At 39.7% G+C, this 18,992-nt stretch overlaps 1 protein-coding gene across 8 annotated transcripts in view; it reads left to right on the top strand.

Annotated features, from left to right (window-relative positions):
- Positions 1 to 18,992, top strand: part of EYA1 (EYA transcriptional coactivator and phosphatase 1) — a 170,117-nt gene that overhangs the window by 103,773 nt on the left and 47,352 nt on the right. For all 8 annotated transcript variants that reach the window (XM_068395941.1, XM_068395939.1, XM_068395938.1 and 5 more), the window contains 3 exons: positions 5,570 to 5,652; positions 6,070 to 6,256; positions 18,674 to 18,813. In XM_068395941.1, coding sequence (XP_068252042.1) covers positions 5,570 to 5,652; positions 6,070 to 6,256; positions 18,674 to 18,813 — 410 coding nt within the window. The remainder of the gene's footprint in view (positions 1 to 5,569; positions 5,653 to 6,069; positions 6,257 to 18,673; positions 18,814 to 18,992) is intronic.

Genomic DNA, 18,992 nt, shown 5'->3' with positions numbered 1-18,992 from the left:
GCTTTTGTTCCATGGCTTTAGGGGTATATTGATCCAGTCCTTCACTCAGACACAAGAGAGATGTTTTTTGTTTTTTTTTTTTTTTAAATCCTCTTTTGAACAGTGTGTTGAGTAGCTCTGTAGGGCAGAAGCGACCATCTGACATCTGAAGTATTGCTTACTTGTAGTATGCTCTGACAAGTGAGAGGAAGACAGTATAAGAGTAGTATGCAAACTTTCATCTAGATGCTGAGTAGTGGTGATCTTCTACTCATCGGAGTAAATATAACCATAGCCAGGTTATTGGTTTTGCTTTCTGCAGATAGCCACACTAAAAAATCCACGTACCCCTCCCCAAAAAAACACCCTACCTCTCTGTGGGAGAGAGCTCAAAATGCTTGCCAGCAGCAGCTATGAGGAACTCCTGGATTGACATTCCAGCTTTTAAGGCACTGATAATTCATGGTCACTAGGAAATAGAGTTATTGAAAAATCATGTCTGTGTTGCCTATAATTTCTATTGCAGTAGTACCTTCGTGCCACAGTCATCTGTCGGGATCCTGTTGTGCTAACTTATACAGTCAAATTAAAATATAGTCCCCATAGAAGTTAGAGAGTAAAATAAAACACATAGGCTTATTAGGGCCTAATAGAACAATAAAGCTGACAGTTTAGGCATAACAAACAGTCATCACCCTGTACTGGTTATCTAACAGCTCTGAAGGTGGGGTTTTTTGTAAGATACAGAGCAGAGGGATGTCAATAAAAAGGGATTTTAGGGAGGACAATTAAGTAGTTTTGCAGATATCTATGGGAAACTCATTCGATGGAGGGAGGAAAGGGGGAGCAGCATAGGATCATGTGAGAGAGTGCTTGCTGGAAAATTTTAAGAGTAAGTAGTGAATTCTGGCATTAGGAGCATAGCTAGGACTCAGTCAATGGTCTACATAGAGGTCTGTCATAAAGGGTATTGCTTTGTTTTCTGTGATATGCAAAATCTGTATAAGATCAGAATTGTCAAGGTCATAAAAGGGTGGTGGTTGTCAAGAGGTGGAACAGTAAGATCTTGGAGAGCATTTCAGCTGTACACATTGCAAGGCAAGGATCTAAAAATATTTTGCAAAAGAAATGTGTTAAAGATGACCCAGTTGTGAAGCTCTAACGAGAGGAGGGTCAGAAGCATTTGTTTTCATTATAGTATTGTCTGCAGGGCTGAGGGAGGAGGGGGTCTGAGCCTGGGTTCTGCTCCAGCTGTGCCGTGCTTGGGCTGAGAGCTGCCTGCTCATGAAGGCGGCAGATTGCTGACAGCCTGGCTTGGGTGGAAGAGCCACAGGTCAGAGTAGGAGAGTCTGGGGGTCCCCATGGTGTGTATGTCATTTCTGCACGGTGTGTGGATGAGGAAGGGACTGGTCTCCTGTGGAAACCTTAGAGACCGTAAGAATGGAAATAAGGAGAATATTTCAATTGAAAATATCGGTGGAGATGTTAGAAGCTAAGTAGAAAAGAATCACATTGCTGAACAGGTCTTCCTTGCAATTAATTTTTGACAGTATATATCTATACTATATGTGAGAATATACATTATTTAATGTTTTCATTAGGCTAACTTTTGAATTTGAAACAGCTTTTAAATTTACTTAATTCTTCCTTTGGATTGAACAGATGTTAAAAGTAAACAGAAACATTTGTTTCCCTTTCCTCATTTAATTTTGGAAGGAGAACCTATTAATATTTTCAACTACTATTTAAGGACAAAATTGATTCTCTTGACAGAAGATGGGGGTAGTGCTGCTGCTGTTCAGTTGTTTGTTCAGAGATCTCCAGAGAGGGAAACGAGTTTGTTCTCCCTTTCCGCTCTAGCAGCATATGGGCAGGCTGCACCCTCAGCCTTGTCATAGCCTGCAAGAGCCGTTCTTCATCGCCTGTGTGTGGCTGCTGAGCTGCTAAATGGAGATAATGGATCCCACAGCCTACTTCACAACCTAGCGTTACATGAGGGCGTGCTCAGGGCCCTGCTGGCCTTCTTGCCTGCAGGAAAAGGGATTTCCTAGCCGCCTTGCAGTGCTCCCTGACTGGGGTTACCTCGCGCTTGAAAGCTTTGGAGTTATTCTGGTTCATCTCCCTGGGGCGAATGTCTCCCTGCAACGTAAAGGCGCTGCCTCGTGGTGCGTGTGCAGCCAATTAAACCCAGCGCTTTTCCTGACCCTGCTAAAATTACAGCGTGATTAGTCACCGAACAATAGCAGAGGGCGACTGCCAACTTTTGAAAATGATGAGGAAAATCACTGCCTGTGACTCCTTGCTAAGGTTATTCTGGTAATTGGATTTTTGTTTGTTACAAATTTATCATCACTATAATGGGGGGTGTGGAGGGGAGAGGGTAGGAAGAGGACCTAGGCAGTTCTGACGCCCCATCTTCCCACTCCCCCCGACTCTTACTTTAATGAGTATGTTCCTTAAGCTGTTTTTCATATAAGTTGCTTCATAGATGTTGAAAGACCACTTACATGACTAATGGCTGTGGGAGTGGGCCGTTGCTCCTATATGGACACCGTTATAAGGATTGCTCAGTGAGGATAAATAGAGTGGGGAAGGGCTGGGGGAAACGCCAAGGAAAGAGCTCCATTTCCAGCTGTCTTCTTGAGTATCCTTTTGGTTGTGAAAAAAGCGTGGCCTTTACCCTGCACCCAAGTATCCTGCTGCTGGAAGGGTACTAGACCTGTGATGAGCACCAGCATTGTTTTAGTTACCAAGACTGTGATGTTTGAGAGTATACTAACCAATTGGTTTGGGAATTCACCCGTAAAAAAGTAAACGTTAAGGTATTCGGTTATTATTATACAGTATAAAAATATTGTGCTGGATGGCTAAGCAGTTACTAGGACAACCAGGGGGAGTTTGCCAAGGATTTTTAAACACTGTAAGCAAACGGAAGAAACCTTGAGTTTAAATAGCCCATCTGGCCATCTTAGGCTTTCCCAGGAGAGCTGCACTAAACTTCTGCCACATACATTGTACCCTGATGATAGACACAGCCCATGGCAAGGAGACTGAGCTAGGAAGGCAAATGGACTTCTGTGGCCAATACACAGGGGAAGACCGCGTCCTGCGCCTCGCGGCAGCACGGGGGCAAGCCCTGCGCCTGGAGCCCGCGCCCTGGTCCCAGCAGGGTCCAGCCGCCTTCCGATGCTGACCGGGGTTCCCAGCTTTAATGTGGGTCCGTGCTCTTTGCAAAATAGACCTTTGACCTGCAATTTACAGCTTTTATCACATTTTAAAGCTACGTAGCTGGCCAGCTTGGGGCAGTAAATCTCGCACATTTGGTAAAGATTCTTATTTTTGTGCTTGCTCAGCTAAGGCAGAAACAGCAGCTCTATGCCGTGCCGCGGCTGATTGTTTAAAAAACAAATGACTAAATTGGAGTATTTTAAAAACAACTTCAGGCAAGTAGTTCTGGGTGGCCCGCAGAGCCATTTCTGAGAAACCTGCTTTGTGTTTGTTACGGTCTAGGAGACCCCTACCCCTCCTCCATAGGAGCCAGCGCTGACCATGAGATGAAAGAGAGATCTGCGTGTTTGTATGTGTGTGTCTTTGTCTGAGAGGGAGAGATGCTGGCTGGCATGTAATTACTTTTCTCATTTGCTCTTGCAAATTATTTGCCAGACTTTCTGTGGAAAGACAATGTATTCCTCAAAAAAAGTTTTGGGTTTTTTTTCTCTTCTTATGAGAGGCCTTTTGTATCTTTTCAGAATGGTTCAAACTGTGCACCTATAAAACTTGTGTTTGAATGCATTACTGCATCACTCAGAAATAACCACAGAAATAAAAAGAGACGCAGTGACTTACATTCTTCCAGCCAAAGCACTCTTAGAAATAAAATAGCATTTCAAAGTTTTGCAATTTAAAATATTTTTCAGCTGTATTTTGTCTCTGGGGTTTGTTATAATAAAAAATAACATCTGTTTTCCAATTTAAATTAAATTTAAAGCAACATGTTTTTCTCATTAGTACTGTTTATCTGTACTATCTGCTAAACTTGGATGTCAAGTCTTCTGCTGAAGTAATCTGATTTTAGTTCACAGGATTAGTAGCATCTATGAACAGCCACAGAGCTTTTGCACTAGTAGCAAATACAAGATAAGTGTTTACAGTCATTATCACACGCTAAGTTTAAGCTTCATCTTTTATTCCCACTGCTGTTGGACATACTTCACATCTACTTTGAGGCTTAACTTGTGTGTGTTTTCAGTAACTTTTGCAATCAAAGCATTTAAATATTTTTCCTTCTGACTTCTTCTTATAGTTAGGATACCTATTGGGTTTTTTATTTGTTTTGTTTAAAAAAGTAAATATCTCGCAAATACCCTTTAGGGATTGCACTAAGCACGCAGCCCTGCTTGCTGTCCCTCGCCGTTTGGAGTTGCAAGAAATGTTGCTTTTCCCAATGAGTAACCACTGCATAGGATTTGGTTGTTAATTGAGTTGTGTCAGGTACATCAGAGGGTCGGTGCATCTGTGCACCTGGCTCCCTGTTGATTTCCATCTCTCCTTGCCTCCTTTGCTCACCTGCAAGCTTTTGCTCCCAAGGTCTTGGTATATCTTTGCACTCAGGCAGGTTTCGTTGGCGAGGGAAGCTGTAAACAACCTGCGTGCTTTAATGCGAGCTCCTCGCTGGCTGGTGCTCTCCCGCTGGACGAGTTCAATAGGTTGCCTCATTACAGACTTTCTGGTGGCTTATGTAGTTTCACCCTGTGCATTCATATGTCTCAGCTGGTGACTGTGTCACTCACGGGTTATAACCAGCGAGGGCAAAACAGCTGAAAGGGGGTTGCTGCCCTTTTAGTGGAACAGCTTCTCAGGTTGGGTATTAAACAAGAGCCCCATCTGTCTATTTTTGGTGGCTCGTGAGGGGAGGAGGGAGGTGAAGGAGGTAATTCAGTCGCTGGGCTAAATTCAATCATGGGTCTCCCTTCTCAGAGAGGTACTTCTTTTCCCTTGTGTCATGCCTGGTACACTTTATCAAAAAAGAAGAAGGTTTGCAGCCCAAGGCTGTCTATGATTGATTAGCAAATCCTAATGGCTTCACAGTTGGGCTGAGCTGTTTGGAGCAGGCAGTTACGGCTTTTGCTGTTCCTTCGGGCGCTGAGGCTCAGGGAGGGGAGAGGACCCAGTTCTTAAAGGCGGTAGGAGAAATGGTGCCAGTGGGCTTCAGTGAGGGGAGACGGCACCTCTTGGGACAAGGTTCACAGTTATTGTTCAACAAAAACTGGAAGTGAAGAAACCCTCATCACTTCCACAACGCTGGGGATTATTCGTAGGGGTGGAATAGCCTAATATGCAGTCAGACCCGAGGTGGCTCCAAATTCCTGTCTAAATTTCAAGTTTTTATTGCAATAATGAAACACAGCGTGTAGGAACGATGAATTATCACTTTCCCTATATTAACATGTTATAGAGCTGATGACAACCAAATCAGTCAACATATGGGAAATATTACAAATATGCCATATTCTTATGATATAAACACATGACGGAAGTTATTTTCCGATACCGTGTTTAGTAATTCACATAATATTTCATTTCATTTCAGGCAGCAGTTTTACAACATCGTCAGGAATATACGCAGGAAATAATTCACTCACAAATTCTACTGGATTTAATAGTTCACAGCAGGTAAATTGTAAATATGAGTCAAGGAAACTTTGGCAAACTTAGAACTATCATCCACTGAAAAAATGTAACCCTTAAATAGCTTTTTAAATGAAATTAGCATAATTTCAAGTTAAACTAATGTTTATAAATGTTTTTCTTCGGTTCATCTTCCAATCATAGAATTAATTGTCTGGGTTTGATGTCCTTATTCACACATCTTCAGTAGTGTGCCTAATAAACTATTTGTATGTGAAGACATACTAAATTATGTGTAATTTAGATTTCATTTTACTGCCTCATAGCTTTAGGTGCTACAGCATCCAGTCCAGGAAGCATACGTGCTGAAAGTCTGACATGTGTTTGTAGTTATATTTTGGAATTTATACTAAAAAGTAGCAAAACTTTGATGGACTATTCAGTTGCTTTTTTGTCTTGCAGGAATATCCCTCTTATCCCAGTTTTGGCCAGAGCCAGTATGCACAGTATTATAATAGTTCACCATATCCTTCACATTACATGACGAACAGCAACACCAGCCCAACGACACCCTCCACAAATGCAACATACCAGCTTCAAGAACCACCATCTGGCATCACCAGTCAAGCAGTTACAGATCCTGCAGCAGGTAATTACATGGATTTTATGGTCCCTCTGAAGCACGTTTTTGTAAGTTGAAAGGGGGTTGAATTGGATTTTTTGTGTGTGTGCGTGTAGTCATTGTTTTTTTTTTTATTATTTCTTAATCTTGAACCTGTGGCACATCTTGCACAGATTCTAACACAAAATAGACTAAAAAAACTGGGATCAGTAAAAGTTTAAAGATTGTACAAAATACAAGTTGTTTGTATTTATTTGTAAAATGCCTGTGTTGTTAAAAATTGCAGGGTATGGCAAGGTCTTTACACTAAACCAGAACCTGATGCTTTTAAGCTCTCTCTTCATTAAGATAAACTCCTTTGATTTTCTTAAGAAAGGCTGAAATCAAGAGGCCTTCAGACCACAGCCCAACTGTCCACTTGAAAGAGAGCTTTTGTGTTTTTCACTTTCGGAGGACATAATAATGCTTGTAATGGGGAGTTGAAACTGCACAAGTGTTTCCATTTTAAGAAAAGATTTTCAGTGGCTTGTCCTTCTTCCCAGTCGTTTTACCTTTCTTGCTGGAATTTGGCAGTCCTTTACTAGTTGAGATATTTTTTGAACATTTATGCCAAACTGCTCCAGCTGTCTTTGGAAATGAGAGATGAAAAATACTTTTCCCATTATTAAAAAAAACGCAAACATTTTTTAACAGTTCAAGCATGTCAGTAGTTAGTAGATGGCAGAAGTTTGATATCTGCCTGAGAGAAAGTCCAAGGTTGCAGATTTGTTTCTCAGTAATGCACTAAGAAGGAGCTATGATTCGGCAATGTTATCAGGAACTTTTGTTTTGGAGTTTTGTTGGGGGAGGTTTTTTTTCATTTTCTTGAAGTACTTGATGGGACTGATCTTGCATGTGCAGTGTGAGCTTTAATATAATTTGCTAGGATTCTCTTGCTTTTCTGCATGAGTGTCTACCTGAAGAAAATGTATGCAGTATTGTGTCTTTTGATACATTTGCTGAAAGTAAGTAGGGAAGAAAATACAGCTGGTGTGTGTTTATATACACAAGATCACATGAGTGTGCAACGTATTTGAGAAATCTTTCTAAATATATGAATGCATATTGGAGTCTGCGGCTTTTAGAATATATGGGTGCATATTGGAGTCTGCATAATTACTCAGCTTTTCACTTTGTTTTTAATTTTTTGATTTTGTTTTCCATTTTTTTGATTTGTTTTCTTGTGGGTTTTTTGCTTTTCTTTTCAAGTTGGAAGCAGTAAGTTCCTCTTACCCCAAAAAACAAATGTCATCAAGTTTTAGCTTTTATTAAGGTTGTATCATCTGGGTCTCGATCTTTTGCAAAATCTTTGAGTATATTTTTTTCAAGCAGTTGATACTTCCTAAAAGCAACAGTAAACACATATACAAAGAGAGGAGGCGTATTTTTCCCAAGCTCAAACTTAGTGGCTTAAAGGCTGTCTTCCTATTTAAATGGTTTTCTGTGCTCTATAAGCCTGGACAGAACTTTTCTATCAGTTCGTTCTCCCTCAAATCTTCCATACTCTTGTTAAGAAAGTTTTGTCTAAAAATGTGAAAGAAGTTGGTGAGCTTTCTCATGGATGGATCCTTCACCTGTGTCCTCTTCTAGTTTATGCTTTCATGTATTGAAAGCTGTACATCCGTGGATGCCCTACCACTGCTCCCTTAGACATGTTCCTTGGTCATGTACACACCTCCTCTGGCATTCCTGGGACTGCTATCTCCTTCCTTGAGATATTTATGTTACTGAGTTAACAGTTCTGAAAAAGTTCCTTCAAATGGTTTGCAAATAACAAGTCTTAGTGTAGGTATGGTGTTGTCTTGAGCTGGCTGCCTGTACCACAGGCAGGGACACGTTTAGGAAAGTACCTGCTGTGGGCCACTCTCTATTAGGAGGAGCTAATGGAAGCTGTCTTTCTGTTCCCCTTCAGCAACACGGTCACAGGCGGCAGAAGGTATAGGGCTAGAGCGAGATTTCTCCATTTATCTTTACGCACTTGTCTTTATGCATTTAAGTTAGGATCAAGCCCATTTAGGCTCCTTCTATATTGAGTGGAGAGAGATGAATGCCTCTATTTAGAGTTCAGTTTAACTGCAGTCTTAATCCTGAGGTGCCAAAGCCTCTCCACTGTTATGAGAGCAGTTAAAGGTGGCTGACATCCCAGTGTTGGGTTCCTAGTTTAAAATTAGGTGAGAACCTTCCACTGCCTCACAAACCTTCAACCCTGATAGCAGGGAATTGAGGACCAGTCAGTGAATCCAGTACTGTGCCTGCCATTTCCCCTTGGAAAGTGTAAATTTTTTAATTTTCTTCTTGCTGAAGCTTATTGCAAAGCATCAGTTGAGCTCATACACAGTGTGGTCAGAAGATAAAGCAAGGCTGGGGTCAAGGAAAAGAGGGATCAGCATGGAAGAGGGGAATTCTGGTGGAGTGGGGACAAGTGAAAGGCATATTAGAGAGAAATTAAATCACAGTTGGGTCAAAAACACAGAACAAAGGAGCAAACTAAAAAAATTCTAATTACAATTAGTCAGATTTCTGTAGGATGTTTTGCCACATCTGGTAAAGTTAAGCTGCTGATTCTCTGCCACAGCTGGAATGCTGCATATGAGTGATGGTGGGGAGCAGTGCAGAGCCATCACATTAGGCTACTGTACCCACATAGCAGAATGGGCTCCAGCTGCTGAATTACAGCTGTTCTTACTACATGTTGATATCCCTAGACGTCTTCTATATTTAAAAAAAACATGTAATCTGTGCGGTTCTGAACTATGCCAGGACAAGCACAGAACGGTCTTCAGACTTTACAGAGGCACCAGAATAATTTGACAGACATAGGTGGTTCCTATGAATTTGGGCCAGTAAGTGAAACAGAAGAGTCTGTTAAGAAACATGTGAAAAGAAAGAAAGTAATTTTGTGCTCTTGTGACATTTTTAGTAGAGTTTTGCAGACTCAGATAGCTCAGATAATTTCTCTTAAAATATGTTTAATTCCTTGTCCAAATATAAAATAATCCTTTTATGGTTTCCCACAGTTCCTAGTTAAATATACAAGTTTTTGCCGTGCAATCCAGGGCGCCCAGGGATTCTTGCAGAAGAACCTGAGATTTTCCATGCTTAGTGTTTCTTCTTTATCTTTCCTTTGTGGATCTGAAAAATTTCTTGTACCTCAGTCATGACAAAACCTTTTGATTGCACAGAGGTTGATAGTCCCTGTCTCCATAAATCAGACATAGAAATTAATGTTATTTTCTTGTGAACAGGAGGCTGTATTTTTGCTAGTGACATAATCAGAAAATTATTAAACAAAATAATAAATCTAAGTATGACATTTCAAATTTTTAATATGTGCTTTGCTTCAGGTTTCATTGGAAATTTTGTTTCAGTTCAAAAGTAAGAATTTTCAGGCTTTTTTTTTCACTTGTAGACTTCTAACTTTTGCTTTACTGAATAAAATGTTTTTCATTAGAATAACAACAGAATATTAGGTTCCTTTTGCGATGAGCTTTCAATCCATGTATGAGTAGGTTATCCCAGGTATGAACAGTGAGTTGCTGATTTTTCATGTGACCTGTAGTATGTAAGAGAAGTAATAATAATTAAAATGAGAAAAAATAATAAAAGTAGACTGGTGAGCAAAAATTCACTCTCCCTTCCGATACTCAAATTCATTGAAGTAGGTAAGCTGTGCAGCTCCTTGCTGCAGGATGTTGTGGATGCAAAAAGTTTATCCCAGTTCAAGCATTGCTTAGACAAACTCAAAGATTGGATTTACACAGATGCCAAATTCGATTCAAGAAATTCTTGGCACAAAAAATCACTGGAGACGGTGGATGAATTAGCACTATGTATATGTCTGTCCTTTTTACACTCTCTCATCTAGTTACCTGCTGTTGGCCAGTGTTGAAATTTATCCTGGATGGATGGAATTTTGCCCCAATCCGTTATGCATGCCCTAATGTTCTAAAATAATGAGGAGAACGCTCTTAACATGTATTTCTAAGAGTTAATGTAGAAAGTGACTACTTTTTCTAAAGCTTTGATAATTTTCTCTTGCAATATTTCAACTCCATCATCACAATTTTTGTTTTGTGCCAATTTTTGTTTAGAAATGCAGTCAACAAAGCTGAATTTATCCTTCTATTTCATATGATGCTGTATTTATAATTTATTAAACAGTGTTTCTCAGAAGAGAGACTTGCATTGTTATTGAGATTTGATCTCTTTCGGTTTTCTTGGTTTCTGCAATAAGTATGCTTAAAATATTACTGGAAGGTTTTTTTGATATTACTCATATACTTCACAATGCAGATTAAAAACCCCACAAGCGCTGTCCTAGCCAACAAAAATTGTTCTCAGCCACGGGTCACCATTTTGCTCTTAAAGACTAAACTTCTTTTTCCTTGAACACTATATCACATTTAGTATTGAAAAAGGGAAAGCTACTTTTACAGTTTCTCCTTACCATGTTTCATAACAATAAATTATAGACAGGAAAGTGAAACAGAGCAAATAGACTATATAGGCAACTTTTCACTAATACTTGTATGAAAACAAATTGTGCCGTATTCACAGTACATTACTGGTGTTCTAATGTTTGCTCTTTTTCATAAATATAAATGAAGAGCAAATCTAGAGTATATATTTATATAGGAAGGAAACACAATGAAAATTCTGTAAAAACAAACAGATTGGATGCAATAGTGAATGGCAAAGTATGGCACTGGTTTTGCTTTTCTTATAATGATTGTTCCTCTGTGTTTATGTTAACAATGTCCAAATTTTCGCTCTTTTGCATTGCATTCAACAACATAGCCTGACTCACTGTCACAAGATATGCTGAGGCTAAGAACTTATTGCACTTTTCAAGAGATGTTTTAGTAGATAGATAGGATGTTTGTCATTGTTTTTAGTAGGATTAAAAGTAACAATAATTTCAAATTGATTGAAACCATAAATAATGAGTAAGGAATAAATGCCTGCAATGGAGAAGGTACTACCTGCCATTATGGGATTGCTTCATCTTTTTTTCTTCAACATTGAAAGCTGAAGAAAAAATTCTGGACCACTGCAGGCTTGTTAATATAGTTGTTGTCATACATACCTAATGTATACTGGTTTACGTAATATACACAATATTATATTTTGTAATTATTTTGAATATATAATCATACATCAAAAAGTCACTCAAGTCTTGAAATAAATTGGGTTTTTGCCAGTATTTTTAACAGATTATTGAGGGTTTCTGTCAAGTTCGTAATAGTATGCTAGTAGTCCTCAACAGACAAACATTAGATTTGTTTTTCAAAGGGAAAAGATTTTGACATTTTGTCAAAACAGCACTAAAGGCATCCTTCTATGATCCTGTCAGCAGACATTATTGTATTTCTTGCAGCACTTATTTAGTAGTTTTACTTACTTACTACTATAGTAGTAGTCATTTTTTTAATAGAGAAGGAAAACAAAATCCTCAAATACCTATGTGATTCTGTTGCATTGTTTGATCCTCGTCCAGTTTTATGTAAGCAGTAAAGCAAGAAGTTTGTATAGTGAAATTTTGTGTTTAGCTTTATTTATGCAAAAGTAAGAAAATCATAGCTGAGACAGGCATATTGAAACTACTTGTATCTTATACTTTTGTTTTGGTATACAGGAGGTGAAATAACACTGGCCTGAGGATTTAAGGTTTTCATTTGAAATTAAGTATGAGATTTGGATGGAAACCATTAATCTGGGCACAATTTAAATGGAAAATATTTGTACACACCTATTTCCAGAGACATTTGACTATAGTAGCTATCCTAGACCGATCTCACCCATGTGATTTACATTGTGGCACGAGATAGGATTACTTTGATAGTGTGCGTTTACTCCTTTTTGCATACCCTTTCAGTGTTGTAGGGAAAAAGTCTGATGAAATTTGCAATGCCTTTGTCAACAGCAAGAGCTCTGCCCACATACTTGCCAGTCAGATTTTCCTAGATATAGACTTGATTTTGGGATTTCTGGGACATCTAGTTTTCCCCAAATTTGTCATTTGATACTATTGCTGTATAGTAAACTGAAATCAATAGTAAGAAAATACAGCAATTACTTAGCGGGATTTCCATAACAAACAGAAAGGAATTACAGAATAGAGTGTTGCAAATGGTATCTCTGTGGCTGTATTGTCTATTCATAAGTAATCAAAATATTCTCATTTATGAGATGATGGAAAATTGTCCTGTGTGACAAAATCATCAAAACTGCCCACAATTATGTATAATGGGGAAGTATATGCTTATGATATTTTATGTCAAGTTGCAATAATATGGTTCCTAGTAGCACAGGGGAAGGTCTGCTACAGAATCGTTCATATAGTTTAAGTAAAACAAAAAAAAAACGTATTTTGTTCCTCATGATTATGTGTAGGTTAGTATACATTTATAGAATGTGTAGGAGGTATACATTTATAGAATCTGGGTTGAAAATGTTTTTCTTACTGACTAGAGAAGTCAAGATTGGGTCTATTACTCTTGGTCAAGGTTTGGAAGAGGGAATTCTGAGTGTGTGAAGCAGAAACAAGTTGTAACATTTGATGTCAGACAGCCTGGGGCAGACTGCAGAGAGGTGCCGTAGCAGAGAGATCTAAAATTATATGTGTCTGTTAATGGATGCAGAAGAATAACTGTTACTACAATATTATTATACTTTTGTGAAGGCATAGGCAGCACACAGAAATTGCTTTAGTGCTCCAGACTGATGGATCAACCAGCCCTGTAGCCTGCCTGCTGCAGTGGCCATCAGCAGACACCCTGGGAGCAGTGAGGACAGGCTAAGCTTGTATAATACTTGCCCTATGCACTTTTCCAGCTTCCAGATATTTTAACCTCAGAAGATTTCCAAAGCTGCTCTTGTTTGTGCATGTGGGTTGGGGCAATCCCACGCACAAATGCAGGCTGGCCGGAGAATGGATTGAGAGCAGCCCTGAGGAGAAGGACTTGGGGGTGATGGTTGATGAGAAGCTCAACACAAGTCGGCAGTGTGCACTTGCAGCCCAGAAGGCCAACCGTATCCTGGGCTGCATCAAAAGCAGCGTGGCCAGCAGGTCGAGGGAGGTGATTCTGACCCTCTACTCTGCTCTCGTGAGACCCCACCTGAAGCACTGCATCCAGCTCTGGGGCCCCCAACATAAGAAGGACATGGAGCTGTTGGAACGAGTCCAGAGGAGGGCCATGAAGGTGATCAGAGGGCTGGAGCACCTCTCCTATGAAGACAGGCTGAGGGAGTTGGGGTTGTTCAGCCTGGAGAAGAGAAGGCTCCAAGGAGACCTTCTAGCAGCCTTCCAGTACGTGAAGGGGGCCTACAGGAAAGCTGGAGAGGGACTTTTTACAAGGGCATGAAGTGATAGGATGAGGGGGAATGGTTTTAAACTGAAAGAGCGTAGATTTAGATTAAGTATTAGGAAGAAATTCTTTCCTGTGAGGGTGGTGAGACACTGGAACAGGTTACCCAGAGAAGCTGTGGCTGCCCCCACCCTGGCAGTGTTTAAGGCCAGATTGGATGGGGCTTTGAGTAACCTGGTCTAGTGGAAAGGTGTCCCTGCCTGTGGCAGGGTGGTTGGAACTAGATGATCTTTAAGGTCCCTTCCAACCCCAACCATTCTATGATTCTATGATTTCTATGATTTGTATGTTTAGGGTGAGCCTACATTAGCATTTTAATTTGGAGCAGGAGTCTATTTTGAAGCAAAGAGCTTTGGCTCAGCAGAGCGGTCCTAGAGCACTTAGCTGGAGTCCTTCCAGACAAAACTAACTTGGAAGGTGTCCTCCAGGACAGCTCCTAATTCTTGCAGCCCCTATTGAGGGTGCTCAGGACAGCACATCAGGCTGGACCTCCAGTGAAATGACTTCCCAGAAACAGGCAGTGAAGCCTGGGGTTGTTGCCACCACTTGTTTGGTCACACAGACCCAACCTGCTAGCGCAGACATGGCCATAGCACCCCTGAAATCCTCTCTTCCAAGGATGTCTCCAGGCTCCTCTTGAACCCTTGTAATGTTTTGGGAGCCTGGCATTTTTTTAGAAAAGGTGCTACAAATCTCCTAGCTTTTTTTTTTATCAGGCTACATATAAGGAAGAAAATTTTTACAGTGAGGGTGGTGAAACACTGGAACAGGTTGCCCAGAGAGGTGGTAGATGCCCCATCCCTGGAAACATTCAAGGTCAGGGCTCTGAGCAACCTGATGTAGTTGAAGATGTCCCTGCTCATTGCAGGGAGGGTTGGACTAGATGACCTTTAATGGTCCCTTCCAACCCAAACTATTCTATGATTCTGTGATTCTTTTATCTGAACTCCACCTTCTTGTGTTTAACCTGGCTGCTGCCAGTTTCCTTTGGTGATCTTGCTTTAGTATTGGGACAGGCAGTGGAGAGCTGATCCTTACCCCCTTTTCCACTTATGATTTTGTGGAGGGCTGGGTTTTCTCCTGCACTTCTCTGTGTTTCTGATGCTCAAGAACAGGACAAAATTAAATTAAATGCTTTAGAAACATAATGATTTCCCTTGGCTAATATTAAATTATGTCTGTTACTATGAAATTAGCTGAGGTTGAACAAATTAACCTCCTCCTATCAACGAATGCAGAATAATGGGTATAACAGTAACGTGTTTAGTGGCTATATAGCTTGACTTCATCAAGGCTTTTGCTGCCCTGTCAGTTAAATCTTTTCACTTCACAATCTTATAAGCAAACTAGGCTAAAGCAGTCTAGCAGAAACTATAGCAGAATCATATAAAGCTATTTAGGAAACCACGTCCAGAGAGAAGTCAGTGAGAGCTCGCTGTTAAAATAGAAGGATGGCTACAGCAGCATTCCTCAGTGTCTGCCTTGGGCCCAGCATTTTCATTAATCATTTAGATGACGGAACAGAATGTGTTTGCCTATTAAATATGTAGATGACACCATGCTGAGAGGGGCTGCGAGTTCTTTGGAGACAGGATGAGAACTCAAAAAATGGAGATGTGATCTGAATAGGAGCAGGTGTGAGGTATACATTTAGGCAGGAATGATGAACTGCACAAATGTGGGATGGGGAATGTTGGCAGCTCCTTCCAGGCTCTACCTTTCCCTGCGGACCGCTCTCAGTACTCCAATTATTAGTGGCACACCAAGTACCCTCAGCCGCTGTTGTTTTTCTTGCTCCAGAATTTGTCAGGGCTTGGGCTTGTCAAGGCTCAGAGCTCAGCTGGACACTGGATTCTTTAATTGGGTTTCCTTATGAGGACCTGAGAGCGACCATTGGACAGTGAGCTGGTAACCCAGCTGTGCACACGGAGGCTGCCCTGTCAAGCAGCCTTAATCCAAAGAGTACATGCTATGGTTTCCCTTTACATACATGGAATAAGTTTCTGACATGCTATGTCACATTTCCCCCCATCGGTTACTGCCATCTGTCACACTGTAACAGACTGGTCTCCTGAGTAGGTTCAGAAGCTCCAGGTATTAGCGATGTTGTGTATTCAGTTCATGTGCAATATTTGGCCAGGTCTTTGAGAAACGACCAGTTAGGTGTCGCTTCTTTCTTGGAAGATGATCTAGGGATCCTGAAACTAACGTTTATTGAAAATATTGCAGAAAATGCAAATCATCCCCTGCCAAGTGGTGTCCAGAGGAGGGTAGCCTGTGGGACATGGGAAGTAAAGCTTTGCTCTGCTTTGCTTAGGATTACTATATCCAGTTTGGAGAGAAAATAGAGAGCAATAATCAAAGCCTAGAAAAGAGGATCGTCAGGGAAGGGTTAACCTAACTGCAAAGGGGGTCTGAGAACAGGCTTCAAATGCATGCAAATACCATGAAGGGAAAAATTTTTTCCCCACTTTCACGGATGGAACTTAAATTGCTGTAACGAATGCTGAACTTGTATGTTTTGTTTCTAACGGTGTGAGCTGTTAAAGCAGCAGAGTAGATCGCTTGGAGAGATCTGTAAGAGCAAGACAGGCAAATCTCTCCTGGGAATGCTACAGGTACAGTGGGCCCCAGAAGGGTGGACTATGGTGTGCCCAGCCAACCTTGGGGTCCCGAAGCAGGGTGGGCTATGGTGTGCCCAGCCAACCTTGGGGTCCTGAGGCAGGGTGGGCTATGGTGTGCCCAGCCAACCTTGGGGTCGCAAGGTAGGGTGGGCTAAGGTGTGCCCGGCCAGCCTGGGGAGGTAGAGTTGGGGGTCTTTCTGTCAGGTAAGGGTCTGTCCCATTCAGACAGATGACTTGCACCTGAGAAGGGGAGATGGAAATGAGCCTTCATCTGAGTTTGCAGCCCTGTGTTTGAAGTTTTGAATGCAGCATACTTAAATGAAGGTGTTTGCAAAAATGGAAGGCTGGATGGCTCTTACAAACAGACTTTCTTCCCCTCCCTCACCACGCTGTGCTGTGTGCTCACTCTTTTGGGCTTACTTGGTTTTATTTGTCATGAAGTTTTATTTATACTTTTTCCATGCTATCTGTTCCCTATTTTATTTAGTATTATTGTTACTCCCCCAAGTTTAATACTTAAAATTTTTAAGCATATCATGTCTGTGAGAAGAATTTACAAAACTGGGATCTAAAGCCGAACTCCTAAAAATACTGTCAGAGACCAAGAGCAACCTTAATTTCAATTAGTCAATAGGAAATGCAACTTTTCATTAAATCTGAATTTTAGAGCACGTATTTAGAACATCATTGGCCAATATACTGTCGAAGAAATTCCAGTCTGTTTATTTTACTGTTTTATAATTTATTTCAAAGCTTTTGTGCATTGTTTTCTTTCTTTTATTTTTCTTTTTTGTTAAGAATTTTAATAATAAAAATAATGTATGGCAGATAAACTCATTTAAGTTTAAAAGGTTGGGAAAATTTGTACTGGTTGAGTTATGATTTCTTATTTACGTTTTAGTACAGTAGGTGAAAGTACAATCAGCATTCAAAGTATTGGTTTAAATAAATACTCTGAAGCGTACATTGTCATAGGAAAAAATGTATATTATTGGAATTACATGATCTTCAACATTGAAACCTCTGTCTTTAGTTCTGCAGACTGATGTGACTGGATGAGTTTTGTTGTTTGGCACACACAGAATCACTCTTTTAGGTACAGGTCAAGTCTTTTTTGAAGATTCTTTGTTTTACCTTGAGTTACATCTTAACTTGTTATTCTGCTTTGTTTAATGTAGCCTGAGATACTTAGGTAAAAGTATAACATGAAATATATAATATATACTAATTTCCTTTAAGTGTAGATTTGAAGGCTGAACAGGAGAACTTCAAGACCTTTTCCTTTCATTCAACACAAGCAACTGTTATTATTTTGATCAATTGTGAATATGTGGGTTACACAGATGTCCAGAGTCTCCTTCTTAATCTAACCTTTGACCTCAACAGGATGGTTTTTTAGGAGAAAGAATCACTTGTGTGAGAAGTATACCTGTCTGTTCAAACTGGAATGTCATTGTCTAGACTGATTGAAAAGTAGATTAATATTAATACAAATATCCACATCTGCTGAACTCTAAAGAGTAGTTAATGTTAACTGAGAAGTGAAATTGATAAATATATTGTATGCTGAAAATTCCAGCTGCCTTCCACCTAGCATGTTTTCAGGAAAACTTTGTTTTTCTTACATACATAAATCATCATTCTTTTTTACCTGTTCAACAACAGTAAATAATTTTTGTAAATAAATTTTGCTGAAGCATAATAATTAGCGTACAATACTGTTTGTAAAGAATTGTATCCCATCTGGAAGGTACTCATTGGAAAAGTCCATTGTTAAGTAGGCCTTTGAAGAATACTGTAAATTTCATCTTCATAATTGATGCGTATTTAAAATTTATTGATTGAACTTACCTAGGGAAAATAAGGACTCTATTTTATGCCATATTTAGAAAGAATTCTATTCATCTGGCTCAAATGTAGCAGTCTAAAAGTAAAGTGTCTGCAACCAGGCAATTTGGAAAAGTTTTCAGTTTCTATATGTTATTTTTTTTCACACCTGGATGTTTTTTTCTTACCAGTCCCCATAACAGTTATCTGAAAGCATGTTTGAGAACTTAGAATTAAATCAATGGTTTTTTAAAAATAGCTGGTATCCCTTAAAATTGTTCATTTAGAGTTTAATCTTGTCTATGAAATGATATGATCTTCTCTGTGATTTGAAGGAATTAAGATAGTTTTTACTTACTCCTTTTTTATTTGTTTAGCGAAATATTTTATCTCTCTTTTTACATATAACTTCAACTTGATTTAATTAATTTATGCATCAGTATTGCCACTTATCATTGTAGATTTAATTATTTTAGTTAGGACTCTAGTGAACATCATGGTTTTAGTGTCACATGTAAAAAGAAAGTAGGTTGAACATTTTGAAGTTTAAACTGGAAGGTAAAAATGTCATTTCTTTACTACAACAGAATACAGTACAATCCACAGTCCATCAACGCCCATTAAAGATTCAGATTCAGATAGATTGCGTCGTAGTTCAGATGGGAAATCACGTGGACGTGGCAGAAGAAACAATAATCCTTCACCACCACCTGACTCTGATCTAGAGGTACATTATATTACTTGTCTTTGACCTGTTAAAGACTCTATTTTTATCATTATTTTGCAGAGAGAAGTATTATTTACACATCAAAAAAAAGTGGCATTTCCTAATAGTATTTTTGTAGAAGATGATAGAATTTTTCTTCTAAAGAAACTTCTTCATGAAGAGCACCTACTTTGCTGGAA

The sequence above is a fragment of the Nyctibius grandis genome, chromosome 3, assembly GCF_013368605.1.
Source record: "Nyctibius grandis isolate bNycGra1 chromosome 3, bNycGra1.pri, whole genome shotgun sequence".
Classification (NCBI taxonomy): domain Eukaryota; kingdom Metazoa; phylum Chordata; class Aves; order Nyctibiiformes; family Nyctibiidae; genus Nyctibius; species Nyctibius grandis.
This window is presented reverse-complemented; position numbering and strand designations above follow the sequence as displayed.